The sequence below is a fragment of the Haemorhous mexicanus genome, chromosome 1, assembly GCF_027477595.1.
Source record: "Haemorhous mexicanus isolate bHaeMex1 chromosome 1, bHaeMex1.pri, whole genome shotgun sequence".
NCBI classification, from domain to species: Eukaryota; Metazoa; Chordata; class Aves; order Passeriformes; family Fringillidae; genus Haemorhous; species Haemorhous mexicanus.
Window position 1 is genome coordinate 58,476,901 of NC_082341.1, and position 24,735 is coordinate 58,501,635.

Below are 24,735 nucleotides of genomic sequence, written 5' to 3' on the forward strand. Positions count from 1 at the left end.
TTTTTTTTTTTATTTGATGAGTTACTTATTCCAAGCTATGAGCTGGGTGAATTTTGACCAACAGTCATGAGATTTCACAGAAAACAAAGAGGCCAAACAACTGACTCTCTTGGTTTTTAACAAAAAAATTCCGTGCTCTAGACAGACAGGCAGACAGACAGACACGCAGACAGAAAACAACCCTCTTCCCTTGGTGTAACTACAGACAAAAGGAAAAGGAAGCAATGCATCCAAAGCAGTGAGCAGTCATTGTTGCAGTGGAATTTGGGTATGTTTTCAGGGAGTGGCAACTGAAGCATCAGTTTACTCCATTCAGGGTCCAGCGTTGAGCCCGCACAGTGAAGATCAAGAGATCTCTTTGCAGCCATGACCAGGGATTACAGAGGTCAGTGATCTCTTTGCAGTGATTCCATATCAAACACATTATCTTCAGTGACAACGAATGTGCTGCACAGGCTGTACTAAGAGCACTGTCATAGCCACTCATTGCACCCTCCATCTGACACGAAGTCCTAAATGCTTCCACAGTGAATGGGCTATGCATCCCTCTTTCTGTCATGGCCCTGAAATCCTGAAGGGATGATTTAAAGTTTGGGCTCTTTTAAGTAGGAGACACAGTTTAAATAAAGCCTTGGACATACACCGCTTTGGGAAGAACTCCAACTTGCTTAAGGGACATATCAAGTCACAAGCAAGAAGAACTTAGGCAATCTTTTAGTATAAACACTTTGTCTTCTATCTTAAGATTGTGAACACAGAGAAAGAAGTCACAGTGCTTTTAGCTTAAAGGATGCTGCTGGTATGAGAACTGAGGTCCTTCAAGCAGTGAGATGACTCTGGACATTCTCACTGGCTGATTGTGGCAGCCGAGAACATGACAAAAAGTCCATTTGTGAACCCATTCTTCACAGCACTTTTATTAAAAAAAGTCCCTCGGAACTGGTGCTTCAAAAACTGTGGTCTGGTAAAGTATCAGGTACCCAACAGGTAGTCAGCAAAACTTTTCAGCTGTACTTCTATCAGTCTGCAAAAATGACCATGAAAGGCAAATCTACACAGACTAACAAAATAGAGTAGTGAAATATGTGTTTTAGAGGAGCAACCATCTCCACTGAAAAACTAGAAGTTTATAAAATCATTGAGAAAAATGTCTAAAATCACTGCAGCAGAAACATTTGAAGTCTTCAGAGGTGCTGCCAGAGTAAGCTTCTCCTCACTATGTCCAGACAACGCTTTTTTGTTGACTTAATCAAAACTGGCGCCCAATCTCTCTGCTAGACTATTCAGAGTGTCAAGAACTCCTAAAACCCCTGCCAGACAAACAGATTGCCAACAATCAGAATACAGCTTCACTTCCCTGTCCTACAGACTAGGGCTGCACACGGCACCTCTTGGAAGTAGTGTCCAGGCAAATAGGACACCACAAGACTTACAGCTTCACAGAATACACTGTGTTGAAGCTGGCTGGTCAAGGCAGTGGCTTACTCCAGAAACTTACTGTTCTTGAACATTATGCAGAAGTAACAGCTTCCTTTTATTTTTTATTTTGCATTTTCTAGCAAGGCCTGTCAACAGCCTATAAGGAGAAAGTGGAACTAACAAACCTAACTCCAAAATGCTCAAGTACTAAAGGAACCAGGAACATGAAAAGCTTCCCCCGTCCCCACCATCTGAGAACAACTCCAATTCCTCCTCAAACTGAAAGGCAACCAAGGGATATGAAAAAGCAGTAGCCCTGTGCAAAGCCTTCAGTGTGGAGTACAAACACAGGCAGATTGCATGTGTGCTGAATGAGGAGCTGCTGACAAAGCACAACGATTCCCAAATGAACATGCATGAGCACTCACAGTGGAACATGCAAATGAACAGCTAAGTCAAAAGCAAAAATTAATTTGGTATAGAGGGCATCACAGTATACTGCTACAAGTTGAAGCCACTTCATATTGGCTGCTAGTTTCCCCTTTACATTTAACTCTCTGTCCAGAAAAATTGTCTCAAGTAGCACTTCAGAATCTCTTCACACTTTGCAAGTGAAAGCCAACATCTCTGCTAAGCTCTTGTCATCTTGTTGGCCCAAAACAATGGGGCAACATGAAAGCAGTTCAGGGAAATAGACATCACAATTTCTAAAACTCAACTCTCTGAAACAATTCTTCAAATAACCTAGAAAGTAACACATAAGAATAAAAGAGAAAACTGTTCATGAGTGCTCATTCTCCCTAGTGGAAAATGAAGCAAGTCTGACGAATAACCAGAATTTTTAATGGAAAAATACATCCCATTCTCCATGCACAAACTGAGGAAGTGTAACACAAACAAGAGTAGAAAGCAATGCAGTTTTCTTGCAGACTATATAAAAAGAGAAGTGATGTTACAGATTTGGTCCAAGTCAGGAATTCTACACAAAGTCCTAAATGCAGAAAGGATAACAAACTACCCGCACAGGTGCATTCAGTTTTCTGAGGTACAGTTTCCACTGCAAAATAACATCAACATGTACAAGCAGTTTTCACAAACCTTAGGGATATTCTTGCTTTTAATTTTTCTTCTCTTTCCTTCTTTCTGCATTGGATCTTAAGGTACTTTTAAGTCTCCTGACTTACAAAAAGAAGTAAGACATTTAGGAGCACACTTGAATCGTACTTACGATGTAAGAAGCAATCGTATTTAAAACAGCGCCTACAGAAGAGTGTGTGAAAGGAGTGCAGGCTTTGCTCCCTCTGAACAGATTTAGCATTTGGTCCATCTATGTTCGGTGTGCACTCAGGAGGAAGAGCTCCAGGAAGCTGCTGCTCAGTGAGTTCTTTGTATCTTTAAAGCAAAATTATAGAAGTCATTCATTGAATATATTTCTTTTTAAAATAAAAGTGGTTCTTATTCCACTCCAGTTTCATTCCATTCCAGTACCACTCTGCATTTTTAATGACAACTTTAAAAAATCCCTAAGAAATATGTGTCAGCTAAAAAGGCCAATCTGTTGGTGACAAATTATTAATTCCATACTCATTAATACAAATTGACTAGGAAATAATGCATTTGTTTTCAAGACCATCACGACCCCGTACATAGTATCATTAAAAAGGAGTAGTATCATCATCGTAGTATCATCCAATATGGAGACAAGATTTTTTTTTTTTAGCAGTAGCTTTTATTTTACCACCTTATTAGAGACTTATAAGAGCCACTTCTCAATATTTTAAAGGGAAGGCTAATAAACACTTCTGTATTGTTTGACTTGGGAGAACGAGCCAAATCCCTTTCAGTGTCACTTGCAGAAGTTACACAAATGCCACAGAACTAGCTGCAAGGGGAACCATTCCTAATCAACCAGTATTTAATGAAGGATTTATTTTATAGAGGAATCTTTGTTTCATAAAGCAACACAGCAATATACTGTAAGAAATACATTCTTACTTCTCTTTCAATTCTTCTGCTGTACCCTTGTCTGGAAACATTGAGGAAATGGCTTCAAATATCTTGTCAGAAGGAAATCTCCGAGGTGGGTGAGTTTCTTTCTCTGTCAAGGAAGCAAAAATATTTGGAAAACAAAAAAAATGTCTTTCTGCTCCTTTGCTACCTCAAGAAGGTGTTCAGAGAAAGGGGGTGTTCACCAAAATTCTAACGTAAAAAGAAGTAAAGATTTTTATTTCCAAAATCACTTACAACTTTAACTGTGTTAAGTGATCTTTCCTGATGAGAAAGTCTGCTAGTAGAATTTGGAGAAACCATTATTTCACCAGCAGATGGAGATGGAAATTCAGAACTCTGTCTGCTTTAGAATAATGTTACATCATTTTCTGAGGAGTACCAAAGCATTTATTAGACAGATAGCTGACTGATTTTTGGTGCATTTGACTGTCTCGGTATGCCAGTGAACAAAAATTGGCAACAGTATCTCTCACGGTGTTCTCAATAGAAACCTTGAATTAAATGACAAAGGAAATTATGAAAATTTTGCTCCTTTAGACATGAAAACTATCAGATAGGAAAGTGGGTTTGAACAAATTTATTGAGCAGTTAAACAAAATGGTTTAGGTTTCATTTTAAAGTCTGCAGATAGACACACCCATCCTGTTACCTTCCCGATCTTTTTGCTTGTCATCTCTTTCATCAGGATTGTCATCTCCATCATCATCATCTTCATCATCACTATATTGACCAAGGGCATTGACCAACTCAACAAATATTTCATCATTGATAAATCCACATTCTGAAATCCAGCAAAAGTGGGAGTAAACAAAAAAAACACAAGGTGTATATCAGGTATTTTCAATCCTCCCTACACTTAAATTAAACTAAGGCAAGTGCTGTCATTTATGAAAAGCAATTTTGTAGTTTTCCCCTCTTAAATAGTGTATAAACCAAGACCAGTTTAAAAAAGCTCATTATTCATTTCTTAGACTAACAACATAGAATGAAAGAAGAAAAATTCCCACAATTTTTTTCCCCAACTCCATGTGCTATGTACATATATAAATCTCTCTTCCTGGTAAGATAAAAAAATACTACCAGCTACATTATTTAGAGATTTTATGCCAGAATCCCAGTTCCAACATGGTTAGGGTTAAGTCTGGAAATGCATGCTAACAGTCTACAAACTAATCCTTAGCCAGCTAAGGAATCTCCAGAGAGATTTTTGGTAGATTGTTCCTTAGCATCTATTTCCCACAACAGACCCTATTGGCTGGGTGATTAAAAAAGAATACATTTATATACAAAAAAATTCAAGAGAAAACTGAATTTTATATATCTATTTATTAGATTATATTCCGCATAAATCTATTTATTAGATTATATTCTGTTGTGACATTCACATTGCAAAGCAGATTAAACAATAAAGCATTTCTGCACAAAGGAAAAATCATAGTTAGTGCTGACAAGAGAACATTTTTATAAACAAAAACAAAACCAAAACAAACATGAACTGTGTGGGAACTGTAGTGCTTATTACCGTCCTTTTGAACCTGGACTGGGTTTGCATGTCGAAATAACTTGACAAAAATAACACTTATTACTATGTAGACAATGAAAATACCCCTCAGATGTTTTAAACAGACTCTTAATATATACATACAGGTTGGTATAAATTGTCTCCCAAAAGTGCAATTAGACAGCTAGTTTAGAATTCTGACTCTTACATGGGAATGCCTCTGGATTACAGATTCCCACAGTATTTACATTTAATTACAGTCACACAATACAAGTTATTGGGAGACTAAAAAAAGGTCTGCTTTTAATATTTATATGTTTTATATATTACGGAGAACCCATAATAACAGTAATTGCCATCATAAACTTGCATCTCAGGATACTCAAACAGGATTAATTTTAAAGCTAGACTCCTTTAATAATAAATTAAATCCATAATAGAAGACATTTAGTAATGTCATCATTTTGACATAACCAGTTTTCTGACAGGGAAATCAGCAACCAGGAAATGTGTAAAAATATCCAAAGGCCAAAGCCCACAAAACATTCCATGTTTCTTATGAAATACAAAGGCACCACCTATACTGAGGACATGAACAAGTCTAGTAGGGCTGAGTAGCATTTATTACTGAATCACAGGTTTAACCTTCATGAATGGTACACGATGAACTCAAAAAGTGTGGTTCCCTTTCTCAGACGTGTCAGCATTAACAGGAATATGATTAATTTTAAGAAGCTATTCTCTGTTTGAGAGAAGGGGTGGAGTGTGTGGGTAATAAGTCTGAGAAGGGGGAATCACAGTAGTCAAGAGAAACCTCTACAAGTGAAGTTGAGGCTTGTATAAGCCAGTTCTGAGGATGCCCAGAGCAAGTGAAAAGTCGCCACTTCACTGAGACTTTAGCAAAGTGAGGGACAGGTTACACTGCAGGTAGTCCAGCTCCCACACAGGAGAACAGACAAACTACACCTCAGAATAAATACATGTAATACTTCTGTACCAACAGAAGGATACAACTTTGCTCTATAAGCTGATTTACAGAGAGGGGTTTTTTAAATAGCTAGCAAGTTCCTTATAAAAAAGAAGGAAATAAAACCCCACAAACCTATAAGAGGTTAGTCTGTTGAATCACATTTGCAAATGTTGTCATTATCAGATGTTGCATAATCATCCTGCCACTTTCTGCTAGGCAGGACACATGCACACATCACAATACCATATTCCAAAGCTCTGAGCACAAAATTGAATAGCAAGAACCACTGTATGGTATAAGGAAAAAGTTAATGTCCTTAATTTCTCCACACTACTGCTTAAAACTTTGCAGCCTAATGAAAATGAAGAATACATTTAAATAAGGAAGTCTGTTATACCCAATGTTTACACAATGTAGAAGCTGTAGAGATACTAATGTAACAATCACACATCAGGCCTTAAGCAACACTACAACAATAATTTATATAGGAAGAAATGATTAGTATACCTGAGTGTTTGGGCTCACCTCTGTCTCCATGCACTTTCCCATCATAATTCTTGATCAGTTCTTCAATAAAAGTACCATCCTGGTCAAGCACTTCATCTCCCATATACGGAATGTTATGTAAAACAGTTTCATCCTCTACCTAGGAACAACAGTGATAATCAAATCACTTTAAATTGTGCTGTCAAGTGACCATTTCTGCATTGTTTTTCACTATCTACAGGACTCTGCCTACAGTAAATTAACTAGCTTCACTTAACTAGAAAAACAAAACAAAACCCTCAATAACTTTCAACAATTTTTTTGCATTCTTGGTGGCTGGCTCAAAATATTAACACTAGCTCCTAATCTCAAGGTTAGCAGAGCATTTCCAAGAAGTTTCTAATATGGAAACTTATTAAGTTATCTGGCTTTGGGAAGCTTGCATTTGGTAAATTCATTTGTCCTCTCTCAGTTCTCTCTTACAGTAATGTAGGAAAGCACAATAGGAACCACCCTTTCATTGTTTGGCCAGAGATAAGAAAATATGCTAGAAAAAGACTCTAAATAAAAGTTGTCTAAAGAGCAAACAGAAAAACATGCCTGACAATTTAACCTGAACTCCACTGTCCCCTTTTTTGACTGCATATAGACTAAATGCATTAATACTCCCATGTTTTATCAATGGAATTTATGGACCTTGATACTCAGCTGCATCTTCCAATACTACAAAAGAACCTTCTATTGTTAAAAAAAAAAAACTTTCCTGCTGATCATGATTCTGTACCCATCCAAAATATTCACACACTTTTGAATTGAAAGCAAGGAGAAAAAGGTGTGAAAAAAACTGTGTATGTACACTGATAAAAAAACTGCTGTTTAAACCACTTCATAATAATTATTACCAAAATAACTAGTCAGCAAAGGTGGTCATATACAAATTGATGTGACAAAGATTTGCAAGAAGCTAAGCTTTTCAAAAAGTCAAACACCTATATCAGAAATCTAATGCTAAGCGTTCTGCACACAGTGAAGTTAATCTGAAAAAAAAACGGCATACTCAGATATTAGAATGACCATTATGTGGGGAGACTGTTTCAGGATTTAGTTCCCTTTATTCCACAAGAATTACTATTCTGTTACAAATATCCCTTATATTAAAGCATTCATATCCCTCAGAAAACATTTCTCACCACACTAATTTGATACTTTCAAATAAAACTACATTTGTTAACAGCCACAAAAGACAGTATGTCACCTGAATTCAATAAACTTTTTACAGCAAAGATAAATAAACTTTAAAGCAAGATTTTGGAGATACTTAGGTACATGGAGGACAGAGATTCAGTTTGCAAAGTTACCTTTCTATTTATTTTATTTTGGGGCGCTTATTTTGGATTATCACTGCCCTATTACCAATACCTAAAGTAGGGAGGGTAATTGGCAATAGATTTTGCTGGCATACTTCTAAAATTAACACCTCCCTTTTCTCCATAACTTTCTCCTCCCTATACCTGTTTAAACTTACCATAAAATTCTGTTGAAGGGGAGACCAAGAGTACATTATAGGCACAGAAGCAACAGCATTGAGAGTCTTTAGTGGGATGACTTGTTTTGGAAAATCAATGTCACTGGTAACAGAGCACTGAAATAAGAAGTTGAAGTTACACTTACATAGCAACGTCAGGGAAAAAAAACAAACAAAAATAAATCACAGAACACTCTATAAAAATTCAAAGAGTTTCTCAAAATTAGCCATATCAACCTTTAAAAAATACATCTTTTTTCAAGGCATAATAGGAAAAATTGTTTTAGCAAGAGAAAAGAACCTCAAGAATTATTTCTATGTCAATATATTCATTAATAGATCATGATGGCATTCTTCCACTTATTATTAAGTAGCTGTGATAGTATTTTACTCAGACTATTGAACCTACAATACAAATTAGGTTTGGTATCTCAAAACAGATTTAGTACCTGTTGCTGCTGCTACACTGATGTTTGTGTATTCACTCAGACCATCTGAGGGGCAAGTGAATTCCCTGGCTTCAGATCAATACACTGCAGAAATCATGTACTATGTTATAAAAATAAATAAGATTTTACTTTAATGCTAGCAAGACACCTTATATAAATAAAAACTCCATATGTCTTTTTAATTCCTGCCTTTTTTCCCAATTATTGTCTGTTTACCCTATCCTCAAGTCTTTCATTATGCTCACTGCTTGCAAAGGAAAAATGAAAATTAATTCTTAGTATGTAACTCTGGATACATCAATGAATTTTTCAGTTACAGGACTTCTGATTTGGATATTCAGAGATTTATGTAGCCTTCAAAGGATTAGCAATCCATAGAAATACAGACAACAATTAGGTTATTCTTGCATCTAATAATCAACAGTTAACAAACACTGATCAACTTTTCTCAAATACTTGGACTGCAGTATGAAGAACTCTGGGGAAAAAGTTACAAGTAAAAGCAGACAGGAACATAAAAAGCTTGGGGAAGTATAACAGAGAAGATTTGGAGGTAGGTAAAACAAAGTTTAGAACAGCTATCATAGCTACCTGAAAGGAAAAAAGGAAGTGGAGACAAAAGATCTTTCTCCTTTCCAGAAGGGAAAGATGAACAGAGCTTCACATTTCTAAAGAAATACACAAAGTAATGTAACAAACAATATACAGAGACAGTACCCCGGCAGAATGACACAAGCCAGATTTATTTCTTTTCTTTTTAATATGCAGCAAATGAAATTAGATTTCTGCTGTGTATATTAATATTCTAGACACCATCCTATGCTACTGCTTCATTCCCATTTCAGGTTAATGTTTAATTTTCTAGCTAGCAGCCACCTAGCATATTTTTCATGTATTTTTAAAGCAAAATACAAAAGTAAAAGAATTAATTACTTTTATCTTTGGAACTAGAAGTCTCGGGCTGACAAATGGGCTATGTCAAAGTGACTCAGTTTGGTACTAAGCCTCAGTTACAGTACTCTGTTGTCCTGGTATGGAACTCAGGTCTGGTGGGCCTGCACAGGGCATGTGATGGTCTCCACTTCATGCTGACTGTCACCAGCAATGCCCTGCACTCTTCACCAAACACAGGAAGGCTCTCACACAACCTTTCTATTTCTAGCCAGTGTCTTATGCAACTCTGAAGAAATTCAGTATATTAAGAAAATAAGATTTTAAAGTAATCTTCTAAAGTCCCCAGCATTTTTTCATCTCACTTCTCTCACTATAAATTATGGCAACCTAAATCAAGCATTAGAGTTCTGATTCATGAGACAGAGACTGGATTGAATGTAGTAATTAGTGTGCTCTATCAATACAGGCAGGAAATTAACATAAAGAATAGTGAACACCACGCTTGAAAGAAAAGAAAAAAAGAAAGAGGAACAATCTTCTACTAACAAAAAAAAAGTGAAAATTGGATGTGTACCTGTGTCAATTATTGTCAGTTCTGATCCCACACAATAGCTATAGAGCTGTACATGAGTAATTGCATATCCAAGAACATTTAAAAGATAATATATGAAGGTCCTCTCCTCTTTGCATTTGAACATGCATGCACACAAATGCACCTCTGTGACACACTCCCACTTCCCAGTTCTCCACTGAAATTTTAAGGAAAAGAAACTCTGCAAATTTATTTGCAGATGAAGTACTTTGGTTTGCCTTTTTTAACCTATTCACAGTAAAGTCTTTTCATTCTCACCCTACTGGAAAGAGTTCGCTTTTCAGATTATTACAGACAAACATCTTCAAACTTTTTAAGTGTGAAGAAGTGCCTAAAGAGCAACTTAAAAATAAGGCAAATTAAGCTGGGATGAATACAGAGAGCTGGAATGGGCTTAAACCACTGTTGAAGCTACAATGACACAGAACACAATCCTGAGCAACAGGCTCTAGGACGACCCTGCTTGACCAGGAAAGCTGCACTAGGTGACATCCTTTCAACTTTACCAATTCTGTGAAACCATTTTAGGTTTAGGCATTTAGCTCAAATTATGCCACAACTATGGAAGTGTGTTTCCCAAATTTAGCATCCAGTCTGCTTGTGCAACACAAAGATTCGTTAATATAACTCCAACAGGAGCAAGAGTTAACTCCCAGTACCACGGAGACAGAACGATTTTATTAAAGGATGCTGAGATATGGTCCAATCATTATTAGAAATAAAGAAGTTTCACTTTTGTGTGTCATTCAAAGCCAGGTAGCCTGCTACATATTTATTCCTTTGCAGAAGTCACATGATCAAAGTACACAATAAATAAATCCTTTAAGACACTTGTACAAAACACATTGAGCTGCCAAGTCATATCATGCTGAAAAAAAATATAAAGAACAGCCAACTTTCCAGTAATAAAATGAAAACGTGCTAACAACCTTGTAAGTGGAATTACCACAACACATGTTAACCAACCTCCCTGGTCCCGCGCAATGAGCTCACAGAAGTCATGATGTGAACAGGCTGTATCCTACGTTGTTTCCATTCTTGATTTAAGATTTCAGTTCTTTCCAGTATCTTCTGACGATTAGAATTAAACATACTCTAAAAATTAACCACAACATTATAAATAAATGAAAGGTTCTAAATTCATCTGCTAGCATCTTAAGGCATTCTAACATTTAACCAGACATGTTATAACAAACAAAAGTGCTCAAAAGATACAAATTTAGCTTAAACGTCAGTGAGGTTCGGCAGTTCACTGTCTCTTTCTTCAATTCATACCATGTTCTTACATTTAGAGTCACACATTGAGCATGGAACTAAATTCTAAATTGAATTCAAAAGAGTATGCAGCTAAAGAAGTTGCCATATTACCTCTCCACAACCTCTTCAGATACTTAACATTCTTGACCCAATCACATATAAATGTATTATACATGTTTATAAGACCATAGAGTGAAGACAAGTTCTCAGTAGATTGACAAAGTATTCAATGAAATTGATACAGCAAGTGTTAACTGTAGGACACATACTACAGAAAATAATCAATACTTGTAAAACTTAATAAGCAATAGAAGCAAAAGATAAAGTACCTTTACTTCATCGGCACGTCGGAACCTCTTGAGCTGCCTCAGTCTCATATATTCTGATTTTACACGTTTTCTCCAGCAAATTGGTCCCTTCTCAGATTTTTTTCCGGTTTGACCCATGATTATCCTACAAGAGACAACATAGTGTTTGTATTACCAAATCTGACACCACTGCTTACAGAAATCAGATAGGAAAGCAACATTCCTTTAATATCTTTCATATCCAATTCCTTTAATTCCTTTCTATCACACACTTGCAATACCATCCCAATCCAAGAGAAAAAAAAGGAAAACATATTTAAGTGATAGGCACCAGAAAACAGTAATTTTAATTGCAAATCAGTGGGCCCTTCACAGGTCCACTGTGAAGGGACCTGTGAAGGGTCCACTGATTTCTAATGCCTCTATACAAAAAGGTATCTGACGGATTTAAAAGGGTGAAGAGGAACAAATCAAGATTCCCAGTGCAAAGACACACACTGGAATTCTTGCAAGTAGCCTTGTAAATTAACTTCTGGAGAACTACGTTCACGGCAGACAAACCTTTTCCTCCTTGGAAGAAGGGTCATCTTCACTAAGACACCAACTCCTACAACAGACTTCTGGAGTTGACCTCAAGTAGAGAGGTACCCCACGGAGCTCAGTCCCTCCCACCCAGCCACTCAAGTGTGAAAAAATTGTAGAAATTCAGGCAACGAGTTTTGAAACAGTCAGAATAAGAGATTTGCTCTTTTCTCAAGTATTCTATAAGATCACAAGCTGCCCACTGATTCCACTTTACTGATCACCCTCCTAGTGCCAAGTGGTTCGTTTTTACATTACAGGACTGTTGGCAATGAAGTTGTATTTTTATGTTATAATCCAAATGCCTTGCTAGAATATGCCAATCTGCTCCGTATTTTTCAAAATCAAGGACCGTATGCTACAGCTATGCTGGCAATGACTATTTTGACAGCATCCTGAAACTAAACCACTACATCAAAGACTGGCTTCTTCTCAAGAGCTGCATTGCAAAACCTACAATATTTCACTGAATAGCTCAAAATATCATTCATATGGACTGAAAGGCTGAAACATCCAATGCCCAATACATTCTCAAACAAGCATAATCAGTTTGAGCAGAAACAATTCCAGTTCTTCTAATTATCAAGGCAGGTCAACATGAACGGAGGTGTCATCTTTGGCCTCAAATCCAATGCCCAGTGCTACCTTCGTGGCACCACACTAGAGCTCCCCTAACAGTCTTAAGTACAGCTTTAACCAAGTTACTGGAAACTTACTGCTCTATCTTCAGCAGTTCTGTAGAGGTCAGATTTGAGTTCTATCAGACTTTATGATGATGATGAGAGGGAGAAATCAATACAGAACCTGTATATTCTCAAGACTATGCATTCATTTACAGTGAACAAAAAGGTACTAAGTCTATAAAAGCCTGAACCCATTTTCATGCAAGGCTTAATAAGATTTAAAATAATATTTTGCAAGAAAAAATATTGGGGTTTTAGATTTAGGATGAAAAAAATAATTGACAAACAAATAGCAGAATTTCCAACCCAAGTAGTGGAAAACATCCTTTGAGGAAAAAAGACAATGGATACAAATAACTACATGATGCACCTGACTAAACAGAGGGTGAGGACATTTATCTCACCATGGGGAGCTAAATCTAGAACAAAGCATCAAACACAGTTATCCTGCTTCCATGCACAAGACAGCAAGTAAAAGTCACCCGTACCTCATTCACCACAACCCTAGCGGTTACAAAAGATAAAAAATAAAATGATACTTAAAAAAGAAATCCTAGACCATTCATGTTTGAACACAGACAAGATAATCAGTGATTCAAAGTGCACTATGATACTGATTAAAGGGCAGCATAAAATTATTATGAAGTATAGAAAAAACACTGTATCATATACTAAACTAAGCAAAGTAAAAATATTGAAAAACAACCCGTTAACTGGAAATAAATTAGACATAGAATAAGTACCATTAAATAACAGACAACCTCAATTTGTAACAGTACAGAACATCAAAATTGCTTCAGTTATGATTTAGCCAAAAGACATGGAAAAAACATCAATGAACTTAAAAGATAAATTAAAAGCTCAGCTGATGATACTGAAATAATATAGCCCATAAAACTGAAACACAAATTACATTTACTTACTCTAATACTGCCCCAACCACAGCTCTTCTTATTCTAGCTTCCTGGATAATAACAAATGACTCCAGCTTAAAAAAAAAAAGCTTTCTTAACTGAAATTAAATTGCCAGATAAGCCCTGCTCATCAGAAGCAGATCTATAGAGAAGTCACATATAATTGGATTAAAAAACAACAAACAGACAAACCCAACAGAATTTTCATCTTTCACACAACTTAAATACAGTCCCAAGAAGACCTGAAAGAAATACAACCCCATTAAAAAACAGAAACAATCCATTCAATTTCCCAGTAACAAACATCATTGCTACCTGTTGTATTAAAATGGTAACAAAATAATACTTCTTAAGATTAGTACTTCCTTTCAAAACAGCATAACTTACACTCGGGTTATTCACCTGAAAACATACATAACCTTTAAGAATACTCTCCTCTTGCACTAGCTTCAAGTTGCTATCTGGGGTACAGCACAGACAACCTAATGGTCAAGGCACCAAATAACATGTGATAGAAAATGAAAAAATCTGCACTGTTGCTTACGTCAAGTTACAGGAAGAAAAAGTTCTCCTACCTAAAGCCAAAATGCTAATGTGCAACAGTCAGTGGGATATACATCATCCATTAAAGTCCAATGAGTATAAGCAAATGAGAAACTACATCTTAAATGGTAAGTCCATATTAAGAGAAAAAGCACTTTGTGGAAAGGAAGCATTTGCACAGAGAAAAATTATATCTAAGGAAAAAAAAGTGTCTTGGATGCATGTTTGTAAAATATTTTCAGAGACTGTCAAAATTAATATATTAACGGTCTCTGAGCAGCAGAGCCTCATGTACTGTGGTAGGAGACAATTGGTTTTGTGTCCCAAATCTCAGAACAAAGTACAGAGTAAAAATAAACCAAGGTGGGGGGGCAGGGCAGGAAAAGCATATTCACAGAGTTAATTCTCATACTGCTATTGATAATCTTCACATTAGGACTACAGACAAATGCCATTGATGATTTCTCATGTCAGTTCAAAGGTCAGCCACTGTCGGGGAGCAAAAAGCAACTACTATGAAAGCAGGGCACTGTATTCTACTTCCCATCCCTGAAAACAAAAGTAATTTGGAGAATTAAAAGACTTCAGGGAAACATCAGCATAATCCCTGGGGCAAGTTCAGGGTTATAGACGCTGTCTCAAGCCTACTAGTGGTCTACTTGCCTAGAGCCAGTGTGCAAGACAAACCTCTCCCAAATCACTTTCTTGTGCACGTAAACAGTAGAACTGGTGAAAGTACTCTGAACTGTAACAGACTACACAGTTCCCACTTTGCTAGGTAAGACAAAAAACTTGCACATTTTCTTTAAACTACACTGTATGGGAGTCACAGCTAGGACTGCAGAGCAGAGAAGCTAGTGAATGTTAAGATCAACTTGTCAGAACTAGCCAACTTTTCATATAAAGTTTCAGAATACTCCCTAAAGGAGCCAAAGTGGCACAAACTAAATCCCATCTGTCTGAGAATAGTTAAGTCTGTCTTAAGACAGCACAGTTTGAAACAGTTTCCATTTAATAAATAAAACATGATACTGATTATCTTCACGCAATGGTCCGATCCCGAGAGCCCTTAGGCCTTGTCCTTCTTCTCAGTTCCCATTTCCCCTATTGAATCCCATCAGTTGTTTGTATTGTTTTAAAATCTTATTCTTTCCCTTTTTTTAATTCCTTTTGATTAAAATGGTCCAGAGAAACCATCTAACTGCCAAAGAGCCAAGTCCTGAGAAGTCAAAAAAAAAAAAAAAATTTAAAAAAAAAAAAAAAACACACAAAAAAAAAACCCAGAAATGAAAAAACTATGTAGCAGCCAAGGAAGTTATTTATGGGCAGAGTATTTCGACTCCAGAAGAGATACAAAGAAAGCAAGCCTAAGTCCAAAGCAGTGATACTGTTTCTAGAGAAAGCTCTTCTCCCAAAGTTCACTATGACTTCCATGCACAACCTCAGCTAACCCAGGCAGACCTCACCTGGCATCACAGTAAGGAGGGAAACCTTGACATAACTCCCTGGACCCTCTTTTCAGAAGAGAGAATGCTGTGGGCTGTCTCATTCCAACTGGGCAATCAACCCAATGCCACGACAAAAAAGGAAATAATTATATTAACGAGAGGACCAATGCTATTCCAGACCCCCACCAAGTACAAAAAAATAACAATTGTTCTCTTAAGGAGAACAATAAGGGGGAACTAGGAATGAGACATACTAAAGCCACCTAAACACAAATTTAAAAGAAAAACCTACAAGAAAAAAGAAACAAAGACATAGGTGTTCTTTTCAGTTTCTACTCATACTTGCACAGCTGGAAATGAAAAACAAAAAAATGGCAGTGTCCCAAAGCATATACAGTCATTTTTTAAAGAAACTCTACTGAGCATTTCATAATTCTGTACAAGACTCACATCTTTACAGTAAGTTTTTAAGAAAATTCACCCTATTATCTTAAATCAGGCAACCTTTAGTTTCAGCAGACAAATTGTGTAAATACATCTAGGATTCACAATGAGACAAAGAAGTGTAGAACAATTTCAGTTCAAATTGCTCCTGTTTTGCCTACAGAACATAGAAATAGCCTTATTTAAAACGTCCTATTTTTCTTTGATCATTTTGGCAATATCCATCAGTGACAGACAAGCACACAGATAATTCTCTAAATTAGGCAGTCTATTCAAACAGTCATACAGCTGTCAAAAACTATATTTAAGCTCCTCTGGCTACCATGCCAAATTTCAGGAATAAAGATAAATTAATGAAAATTTTCAACTAAGAAGCATGGGAGAACAAATGAGGGGGTCTGCCCTTTTAAAAGAACACTATTAGTTTGCAATTGTGCTTAATATTACACAACTAAACTATAGAAATATTACATTATCTTCCCACTACTCAGGACCCCTATTTGGAAATATTTATGAATCAAAACATATTTTGTACAGTACAGTATAATTTACAAGGGGTTTTTTTGTGAATTAATCTACACTCATAATGTTGTTCACATACTTTAAATATATGGTAATATAATACAGTACTTCAGAGCACTCTTAACCACCAGTTTGAGTGCAGGGGGTGAGGGGACAGTGAGGTTGCAGAAAAATATAAAACCCAGTGGAGAAACTGCATTTGAAAGCTGATCCAAATAGAATAAAGAAATAGGTAATCATGGGGTTTTTTGATGCCTGGAGTAGTGGGAGAGTAATGAAGGTATAAAATAATTCAGACGGGGTATGGGCAGGCAGAGGAGAAGTGCTGCTTCTACCTCCCACAAAGCCAAATGCTTTCACACGTGCTTCTCAGAAGCTGAGGTCCAAAGGAATGTATTTAAGTGCAGTACCCAGCTCAGTGGATGATACCACAGTGCTGCTTGATCTCCCTTCCAGCTCTCCTTCAGCACTGCCCACTGGAGCACTGGCTACAGTGACCTATTGCCACTGGCTGGAAAAGCCTGCACTGGCTTCAGGAGCCGCCATTTCAAATACTATACCCTTACTCACTTAAAGTCAACACTACATCATGGAGGTCCTCATCAAAGTAACTTCCTCAGCAGCAATGGCACCTTACCATTATCCCACTCTTCCCAACTCTTTATTTTCACCCCAGTACGGCCCATTAACTAGGTACAACTGAACAAGGATAAACAAAAACTCACTATTGTAATTGTTTTCAGAACCACGGATGAGTTTCACAATCCCATCCACAGCTGTGGCATCCTCTGCACAGCTATAAAGCAGGAAGAATTTTATAGAAAATCAGGCCAACACTAGAGAAAAACTAGTGCAGGCAGTGAAACCACAAACGGGCACTGGTTTCATACATCACTGTGCTCTGGAGTGGCAGGCATGCTCTTTAGCTGTAAGCTGTTATCAGATCCAGACAGCATACAAGTCTTTCAGCCTGAGCTTATGCAACCTTACTAATGGACAAATTATTATATAATAAACCCTACCTGAAGCCAACACAGAACTCTTCCAAGCATCTACTGAACGTAAAGAGAAAAAAAAAACAAACAAAAGAAAATCAACCACACCCCATCACACCCTTCTATGTTTATTCACAAACCAAGAAAAATTTTTACTTGGGCAGCAGAATTTAGGACAACTTTCACATTCAACCCAAAAAACCAGAATTTTAGCAACAGAAGGGATTAACAGCATTTTTCCACAAGCCTGCAGAAAAATTCAGTACTTGCTAGAAAACAGGGAAAAAACCAAATACCCCAATGAAGAACGCATTTCAAGTACCAAAATTCAATGAGTTAAGCTTAGACCTGAAGTTGTTAACCTCACCAAACTACCTCATAAAGAACTAATAAAATCTTTTTGTTACAGGATTTTACAGAGCACAATACAATAAATGATTGTTCAACTGCAGCTAACTATTTTTCAGATATGTTAAACTAAACTTTACCGCTTAGTAACTCTTAAAAATTTCCTTTCAGTATTCTGTTTCAAGCACGCTAAATGCCAAAACAAGATAATACAGTCTATGAACCTATCCTAAATCTTTCCAGAGTAAACAGTTTCCAACACTCTAACTACATCTACCAAGCCCCTGGAAAAAAAAAAAAAAAAAAAAAAAACAATAAAACACATACATATAGTCACACTTAAAAAAAACTAATTTGAAAATAAATTATAAATTAATGCTTTAATCTGCCAGATCTGTCTTCTATATTTATATAAAACTTTTTTAACAGCACAGCAACATTCATAAAAAAAAAAAATGTTCAAACTCCAAAACTCTTTTTTTGGATTAAATAAGAAAAACTGTTCAGTTGTGATTTCAGAGCTGCTTAGTCTTTCCACATTAAGTTATGCAAGCTGTAGGTGGGTGGGGAGGAAATGACACTCACAGAAACCCAAGGGGCTTTTTACCTGTGCTATTACAGCAAACACAAAAAAAGATATGACCAGAAGTTTCATAGTTGCCACTCTGCTTTCTGGATTTTCTAAAGCAAAATAAAACATGGTTTTCTTTCAAACTTATCTATGTAAAATACCACGTTCTAATTTCCATGGGAAGATAAATATTCCCAAGGCCACTGTCAACTTGGGTATTTCAGAGCCCAAACTAGACCAACTAACAAAAATCTCTGAAATACAACATAGGAAAGATTAACACAGTTTGTTAATAATATTTCATAAAAACAACTACAGCACATTTAATCTTTTATAGAAATAATCATAGAAATAGATGGGAATAAACTGTAGTGTGTTTTTACTATTTTGTATCACAGAAATGTGGTATTTTAAGTCTGTAGTACAGTTCAACCTATTTTTAAACAAGAAATACGTAAAAATACTTCTATATTAAATTTATATCATGTTGTTATTCCATATGCTGAAGTACTGGGTCATTAAAGGCAGTTTAAATTTCAAGAAATAACTTATATCAAATGTTACCATCAGTTCAACTACCTTCCTCAAATGCTATTTGGTGTCAGTTTGACCTGGAAAAGACATCATCTGTCCACTGTATCAATGGTCACTCATTTCTACTTCTACACAGCCTTCTCTACTGTGAGTGCTTAAGTGCTTATGATTCTATAATCAAACTAGGTCAGGCGGGGAAAAAAAAAAAAAAATCTGTCTGAACAGCCCAGAAAATGAACACACTTGATTTTTAAATACATTTTTTCAACAAAACCAGCTCCACATGCCAGTTTGTTCAGCAGCCACGGATTTGCTCAACGTGTTCAAGCCATGAATTCTTGAATTCACACGAGGGACAGAGGGGCGACACAGGGGCAGAAACAAGAGGCAAAGAACTAAAACAGGAGAGGGCAACAGCTCAGGCTTCAACACAAGTGTTTGTGAAACCATGCTATCCCTCTGATACTCAGTTTTCCTGGTACAAAAAAAAATATTCTTAAAAAACAGAAACAGGAAGCATTTATTAAGCCATCCATGCCAGCTGTGCCACTCTTTGGGCAGATAAAAGCCAGCAGCTTGTATTTGCCTACAAGGATCAGTTAACTGATCTAAGCAGGTAACTCCAAACATTTCATCTGGTCTTCCTCACTCTGACAGGCATCACAGTTCTCTGACAGGCATCAGGTTGCGGATGACGTAGGTTAACGAAACACTCGTGATCAGTTCTGACAAGATCACATGTTCTGCAAGAATGTTCTTGATCACTCAAGAGATGGAAACTTTTACAGGCTATTATCAAAGACAAAACTATTAACTAACTAATCTGATGGAAGGACAACCATCAACAGCCTCAGCTGTACCAATGCCAACCCCAAACTGAGGAGCAATGACTGTGTGTGAAAATTCAGAATATTTCCCTCTTTTTCCTCCTCAAGTTAGCAGAAAACCCCTGGCTTGCAAGCAGCATGGATAACAACCACATCCAAGACATTTTAGTGTCAGCCCTCACACCAACACAGACTGACGCTGGCTATAGGCTTTCCAGGTAATATGGCAGCTCCAAAAGCAGAAGGTCTGCTGCTATAAATAGTCATGCTTTTATTATAAGCAGTCTCATTACAAGTAAGCTCCTATTATTGTGACAGCTATTTATTTGTAATTACTATTTGCAACACTAAAATACACTTCAATTAGTAGAATCCCTTTTACACTACCCAGTCACTACAATATTGTAGGGTTATGTACCACCAACCTGGAGATTTTGCCTCCATTGAAATTGCTTGGTTACTAGCTTATTAGTAATTACATAACAGAATTTCACTTTGAAGAACAACCCTTCAACCAAAACTAAACAGCACATACACTTACCTGTTCGCTTTTGGAAGCTGGTAACAAACACATCCTAGTGTACTGCTCAACTAGAAGCAGGAAAGGAAGTGGGATCTTAAAACGGCATTTATTTCCTCTCTTCATTGTCTGTCTACACTACTGCAGCATCTCAGACAGACTTTACATAGCAAATATGGTAAGTTTGACTGTGCTGATCAGTTACTTCAAATTACATATCTTCTGCACTCAAAAGCATAGTTTTCTAGCTGGACCAAAGCTGTTCATGCTGGCATCATAAACATCCAAACTGGCAAGGAAGAAGCAGAACCATGAAACCAGAGTCAAGGGAAAGCAGAAAAAAGTCTCTCCTCTTCAATGCAAGCAAACCATTCCAGCATATCATCCACTTGTCTTAGACTAGAACATTTATCTTCCACACCATGAAAAACGTATCATTCACACTGTGTTGTTTTTTGTTCTTTACAGCACTTTGCACAATCAATGCAGTTAACGCGTTCACTACTTCTGCAGGAGTAGCTTTCAAGAAGCTGCTTCCTGCTATCTCTTGATCAACTAAAGATTGCTCTGAAAAGATGTAGTCAGTGGCAAACAATAGCAGCAAACTTGTCTACATCACTTGCCAGTGCAAGACAGATGAAAAGCCAGTGTAGGTTCCTTCAATTGCATTCTGCCACGTACATTCCACATCTCACTACAGCCACTCAACAAGTATTAGCACAAGTAAAAGGCTTCAAGGCACATTCTATTTATTCCTACAAATATTCTTTTAGAATACCACATGTAAGCTCCCTAAACTCCTGAGCACACTCTTAAGAATGTGTCATACTTCTGTCTGTTTCTGGGCCTTATCAAAATTGGACAAGTCACTCCAAGGATTTCAACCACTACATAATGGAATTAACTCCCTGAATAACTTGCTTTCCTACACAAATCAGAGCTAAACCCAGACAATCACAGAATTTGAGCACTGTTCTAGCTCTTCTACTGAAACACACTAATCTATGCTAAAATGAAAACACAAAAGGCAACAGACAAGACTCAGTAAGGGATTTCATTTCAATATAGGAAGAAAATTCCTCCCAGCGAGTGTGGTCCAGCATAGAAATGTATTAAGCAGAGGTGTCAGAGTCTCCACTCTTGAAAGCATTTTAAAAGTGGTCTGGAAAATATTATTTCAGTGTTGGCCTAACCCAAGTTGGAGAACAGATTAGAGGACTTCCAGATCTAAAACTATTCTACAAGTCAGTATATCTCTCAGCTGGGCCCACCATCTCAAAACCAGGACCACACTATTTCTAAAGCTCATGCCAGGGAGTTTGTTTGCCTTTTAAATTTCAGGTAATATTCAAAAGATGAAAACAATGAGCACTAACACTCTCAGAATTTCAATCTGCTACAGATACAGTGTGCAAAACATTAGCATTAAAGGAACAATATTTTGTGAATTAAAATGCTTAAGAGCTTAATCAGACTAAACTCTTGGGTTTGGTGTACAATCACTGATGCTTATAATCAGCAGAAACATTAGTCTCCTTTAACAACTCCGTCAACTAGCTAGTTCACACACTCCTTCCCACTACTATTCCATGTGTTGGTTCATTTGAAAGATGCCTTGCCTGGTAAACAGTACAGTTAGATCTTTCAGCTCTCTCTCTCAGAAACTGTAATTAAAAAAGATTGGAAAACTCTTCACTAATTAAGAAAGCAATCTAACTAGAATGCTTAAACTGCATATTATGTTTAAAATAAATAAAAGACCACATATAAGGGCTGTTATTTTCAAATTAGTTGTCTTCATATCCTAATGGGGTTCTGCTTCTCTTACAGTCTAATCTTTGTGCCTTTGAAGTGTCACTTTTTTCAGACCTTTTACTTTCTGACATTTAAGTGACTACAGCCTTAGCTTTCACTTGGCATAGTTAAGATCAGAAGGCTGATCTCTACCCTAGTATATTAAATGGTTGGTTGTCTTCTGGTTCAGGGTTTGACTTTTTTTCCACTTTTTTTTTTTTTTTAACTTAAACATATTCTAGAAGAAATCACTGAGTCAAGTGGTAGACACATTCACAATAAGCAACATTTCTATGATTTGCTTCCCCAAAATGTGTTGAAATATGTGCCACTTCCATCATTTCATCCCAAACACAATGTTTTTTTGGGCCCTGTTACTACCCCACTAGCTCTTTAAGTTAATAGCCACCAATTCATATTTCAGGATACTCAAGACTAATGAGATGCTTTCCTGTATCCTTTGAGTAAGAATTTCAGCTCATTTCAAAATAGGCTTATAGAAAAAAAATCCCCATTTTTTGGCAATTTCACACCTCGTCATGACGTGCTACCTTGATCTATTATATACAAAATGACTATGCACAGCCTTTTCTCTTAGCAACTCGTACATAGCTGTATCTCAGTGAACTAAGAGTACAGTTTCATGACATATTTAATCCAATAAACTATTTATTTGTAGTAGTACTACTAGGAAACTCACTTATTAACTATATTAATGACTATATTTTTACTTGCAGGATTATTTCCCAAACCAAAACTAGTTACTACTGGAGGGGTTATTAAAATATTAAAACATAGGTAATACCTTGTATCTGAGCTAAGCAGCATGTCAGAATTTCCTCTAAATGGCTGATTTTGAGCCTTATGATAACAAGGCTGATGAACCCTTCTGCATACATAATCTACAAGAACTTCTGATGCAAATGGTAAACATAAACCAAATGTGACATGGTTTACTGTCCATTAAGTTACATATATGTTCTGCAACAGTTTCATGAAGGACTACAAGTGCTCTGGCATTATGAAAAGCTTCAGCATGAACATATATTCTATGAAAAATAAAAAACTTAAAGAGATTGGGGAACTCATTAAAAAGCAAATTACTAGGAAGAAACACCACTTAGGGCTGCAGACACTGATGTGTCAACAGAGAGCAGCCCCTACCAAGCAATGCCCCTGCAACCAACCACCTTTCCAAAGAGTCACTGTCACTGCTCTCTGCTCCAGTATGTAACATAACTACATACAGTATTTCACAGCAGCTACAATCCTGCACTGTACGCCTAGATGTTGCCGGGGAATGCTCCTATCTTAGATATTAGGAATTCTAACCTTCAGTGCATATTTGGTAGGAGCACCTGTTTGCCCTCTGCGTATTTAACTCCTGACTTAGGCTTGCCTCGGTTGTAACACATACTTTCCTTCATCAGTCTGTTTTTAACAGTTGAAGTAATCTCTCCAAACACAGTTCCTCATTACTGCCCAAACATATCCGACAAAAACTGCCAGCTTTGACTTTCAAGCATCACCCCTACTTTATGCTGGCATTGCTACAAAAAGAAGCCCTTTTACTTGCACCTGTGCTATCATTTCCCTACTGACAGCATTTCTGCAACCATTGACAGAAGCAAGGAAGTTCTCTGGCTGAAAATATCTTGCTGCTTTTGACTGAAGAAAGTGAGCATCCAGTCCCCATTCTGGCCCCACCTAAAGACACTGAGCCATGGCCTTAGGCCTTCCAATTTTCAACTCCTTGTGACAGTACTAAATGCCTATGTCCGCAGATCAGTTTCTGCATGTGTTTAGTTCATACCACTTCTTTTTGTAAATGCTCTCCTCACTTAGTAGTCACAGTAGTTCAGTTTGACTGACACACAAGACAGGAGGGAAACATGTCAGCTCGAGGGCTCACAGAATTCACATTTTCTTCAATCGTGCTCCCCATACAATTGGTTTTTTTAATTATAATTATTAGTTTGCCTCCTACAGCATTTTGTTTCTTGCTTTCACCCCTAACAATTCACATACATAGTTTAACACTATGTTGCATTAAAATCCTCTCAAGAGTTTCTACCATTATTATATACTGACCAGGCAGATACTAAAAACTCCTTCAGACAAGGAAGAAAGAAAAGAAAGAATGAAGCGTCAAGAAGCTCTTGGATATTAAATAGAAAGAAATGGTCCTTCACTCCTTTTTGCTTCGTGGAAAAACATGAGAAATCTTAATTTATCATCTTCTTGCTCTTTTTAAATGAGAATCTTCTATTTTTCTGCATTAGAAAACTAGCAAAGCAACTGCCAGTATTCAACACCCCTTACTCTATCTGCCAGCATGTTAAAAACTTTGCAGCCCCCAGTTTACAAGTAACTCTTGATCTTCCAGAAGCATTTCAGAAAATAATCAAATTTGTGTTCCTTAACATAAAAAATAAACTTAAACAATCTGCTTCAGAAATTTAAATAACAATCATTAAGAAAACCCAAAAGAACTCATCTGATCATGACAAAACCCCCCAACAACTTTAAAAGTTTTTGTAACTAATTATAGGTTGATTAAACATTAAGTGCCTGAGCAAGATCCCACAATGGCACTGGT

The 24,735-nt window shown here is 36.8% G+C and overlaps 1 protein-coding gene across 8 annotated transcripts in view; it reads right to left on the reverse strand.

Annotated features, from left to right (window-relative positions):
• The window catches only part of EZH2 (enhancer of zeste 2 polycomb repressive complex 2 subunit), a 51,141-nt gene that overhangs the window by 18,064 nt on the left and 8,342 nt on the right, over positions 1-24,735 (reverse strand). For 2 of the 8 annotated variants that reach the window (XM_059850252.1, XM_059850234.1), the window contains exons 2-8: positions 11,433-11,556; positions 10,813-10,941; positions 7,912-8,028; positions 6,408-6,546; positions 4,067-4,210; positions 3,415-3,517; positions 2,648-2,811 (exon numbers count right to left, since the gene is read on the reverse strand). In XM_059850252.1, coding sequence (XP_059706235.1) covers positions 2,648-2,811; positions 3,415-3,517; positions 4,067-4,210; positions 6,408-6,546; positions 7,912-8,028; positions 10,813-10,941; positions 11,433-11,549 — 913 coding nt within the window. In that variant the 5' untranslated portion in view covers positions 11,550-11,556. Of the gene's footprint in view, positions 1-2,647; positions 2,812-3,414; positions 3,518-4,066; positions 4,211-6,407; positions 6,547-7,911; positions 8,029-8,360; positions 8,461-10,812; positions 10,944-11,432; positions 11,557-13,599; positions 13,752-24,735 lie in introns of those variants that run through there. The other 6 variants (XM_059850244.1, XM_059850278.1, XM_059850285.1 and 3 more) reach the window with 6 other exon arrangements.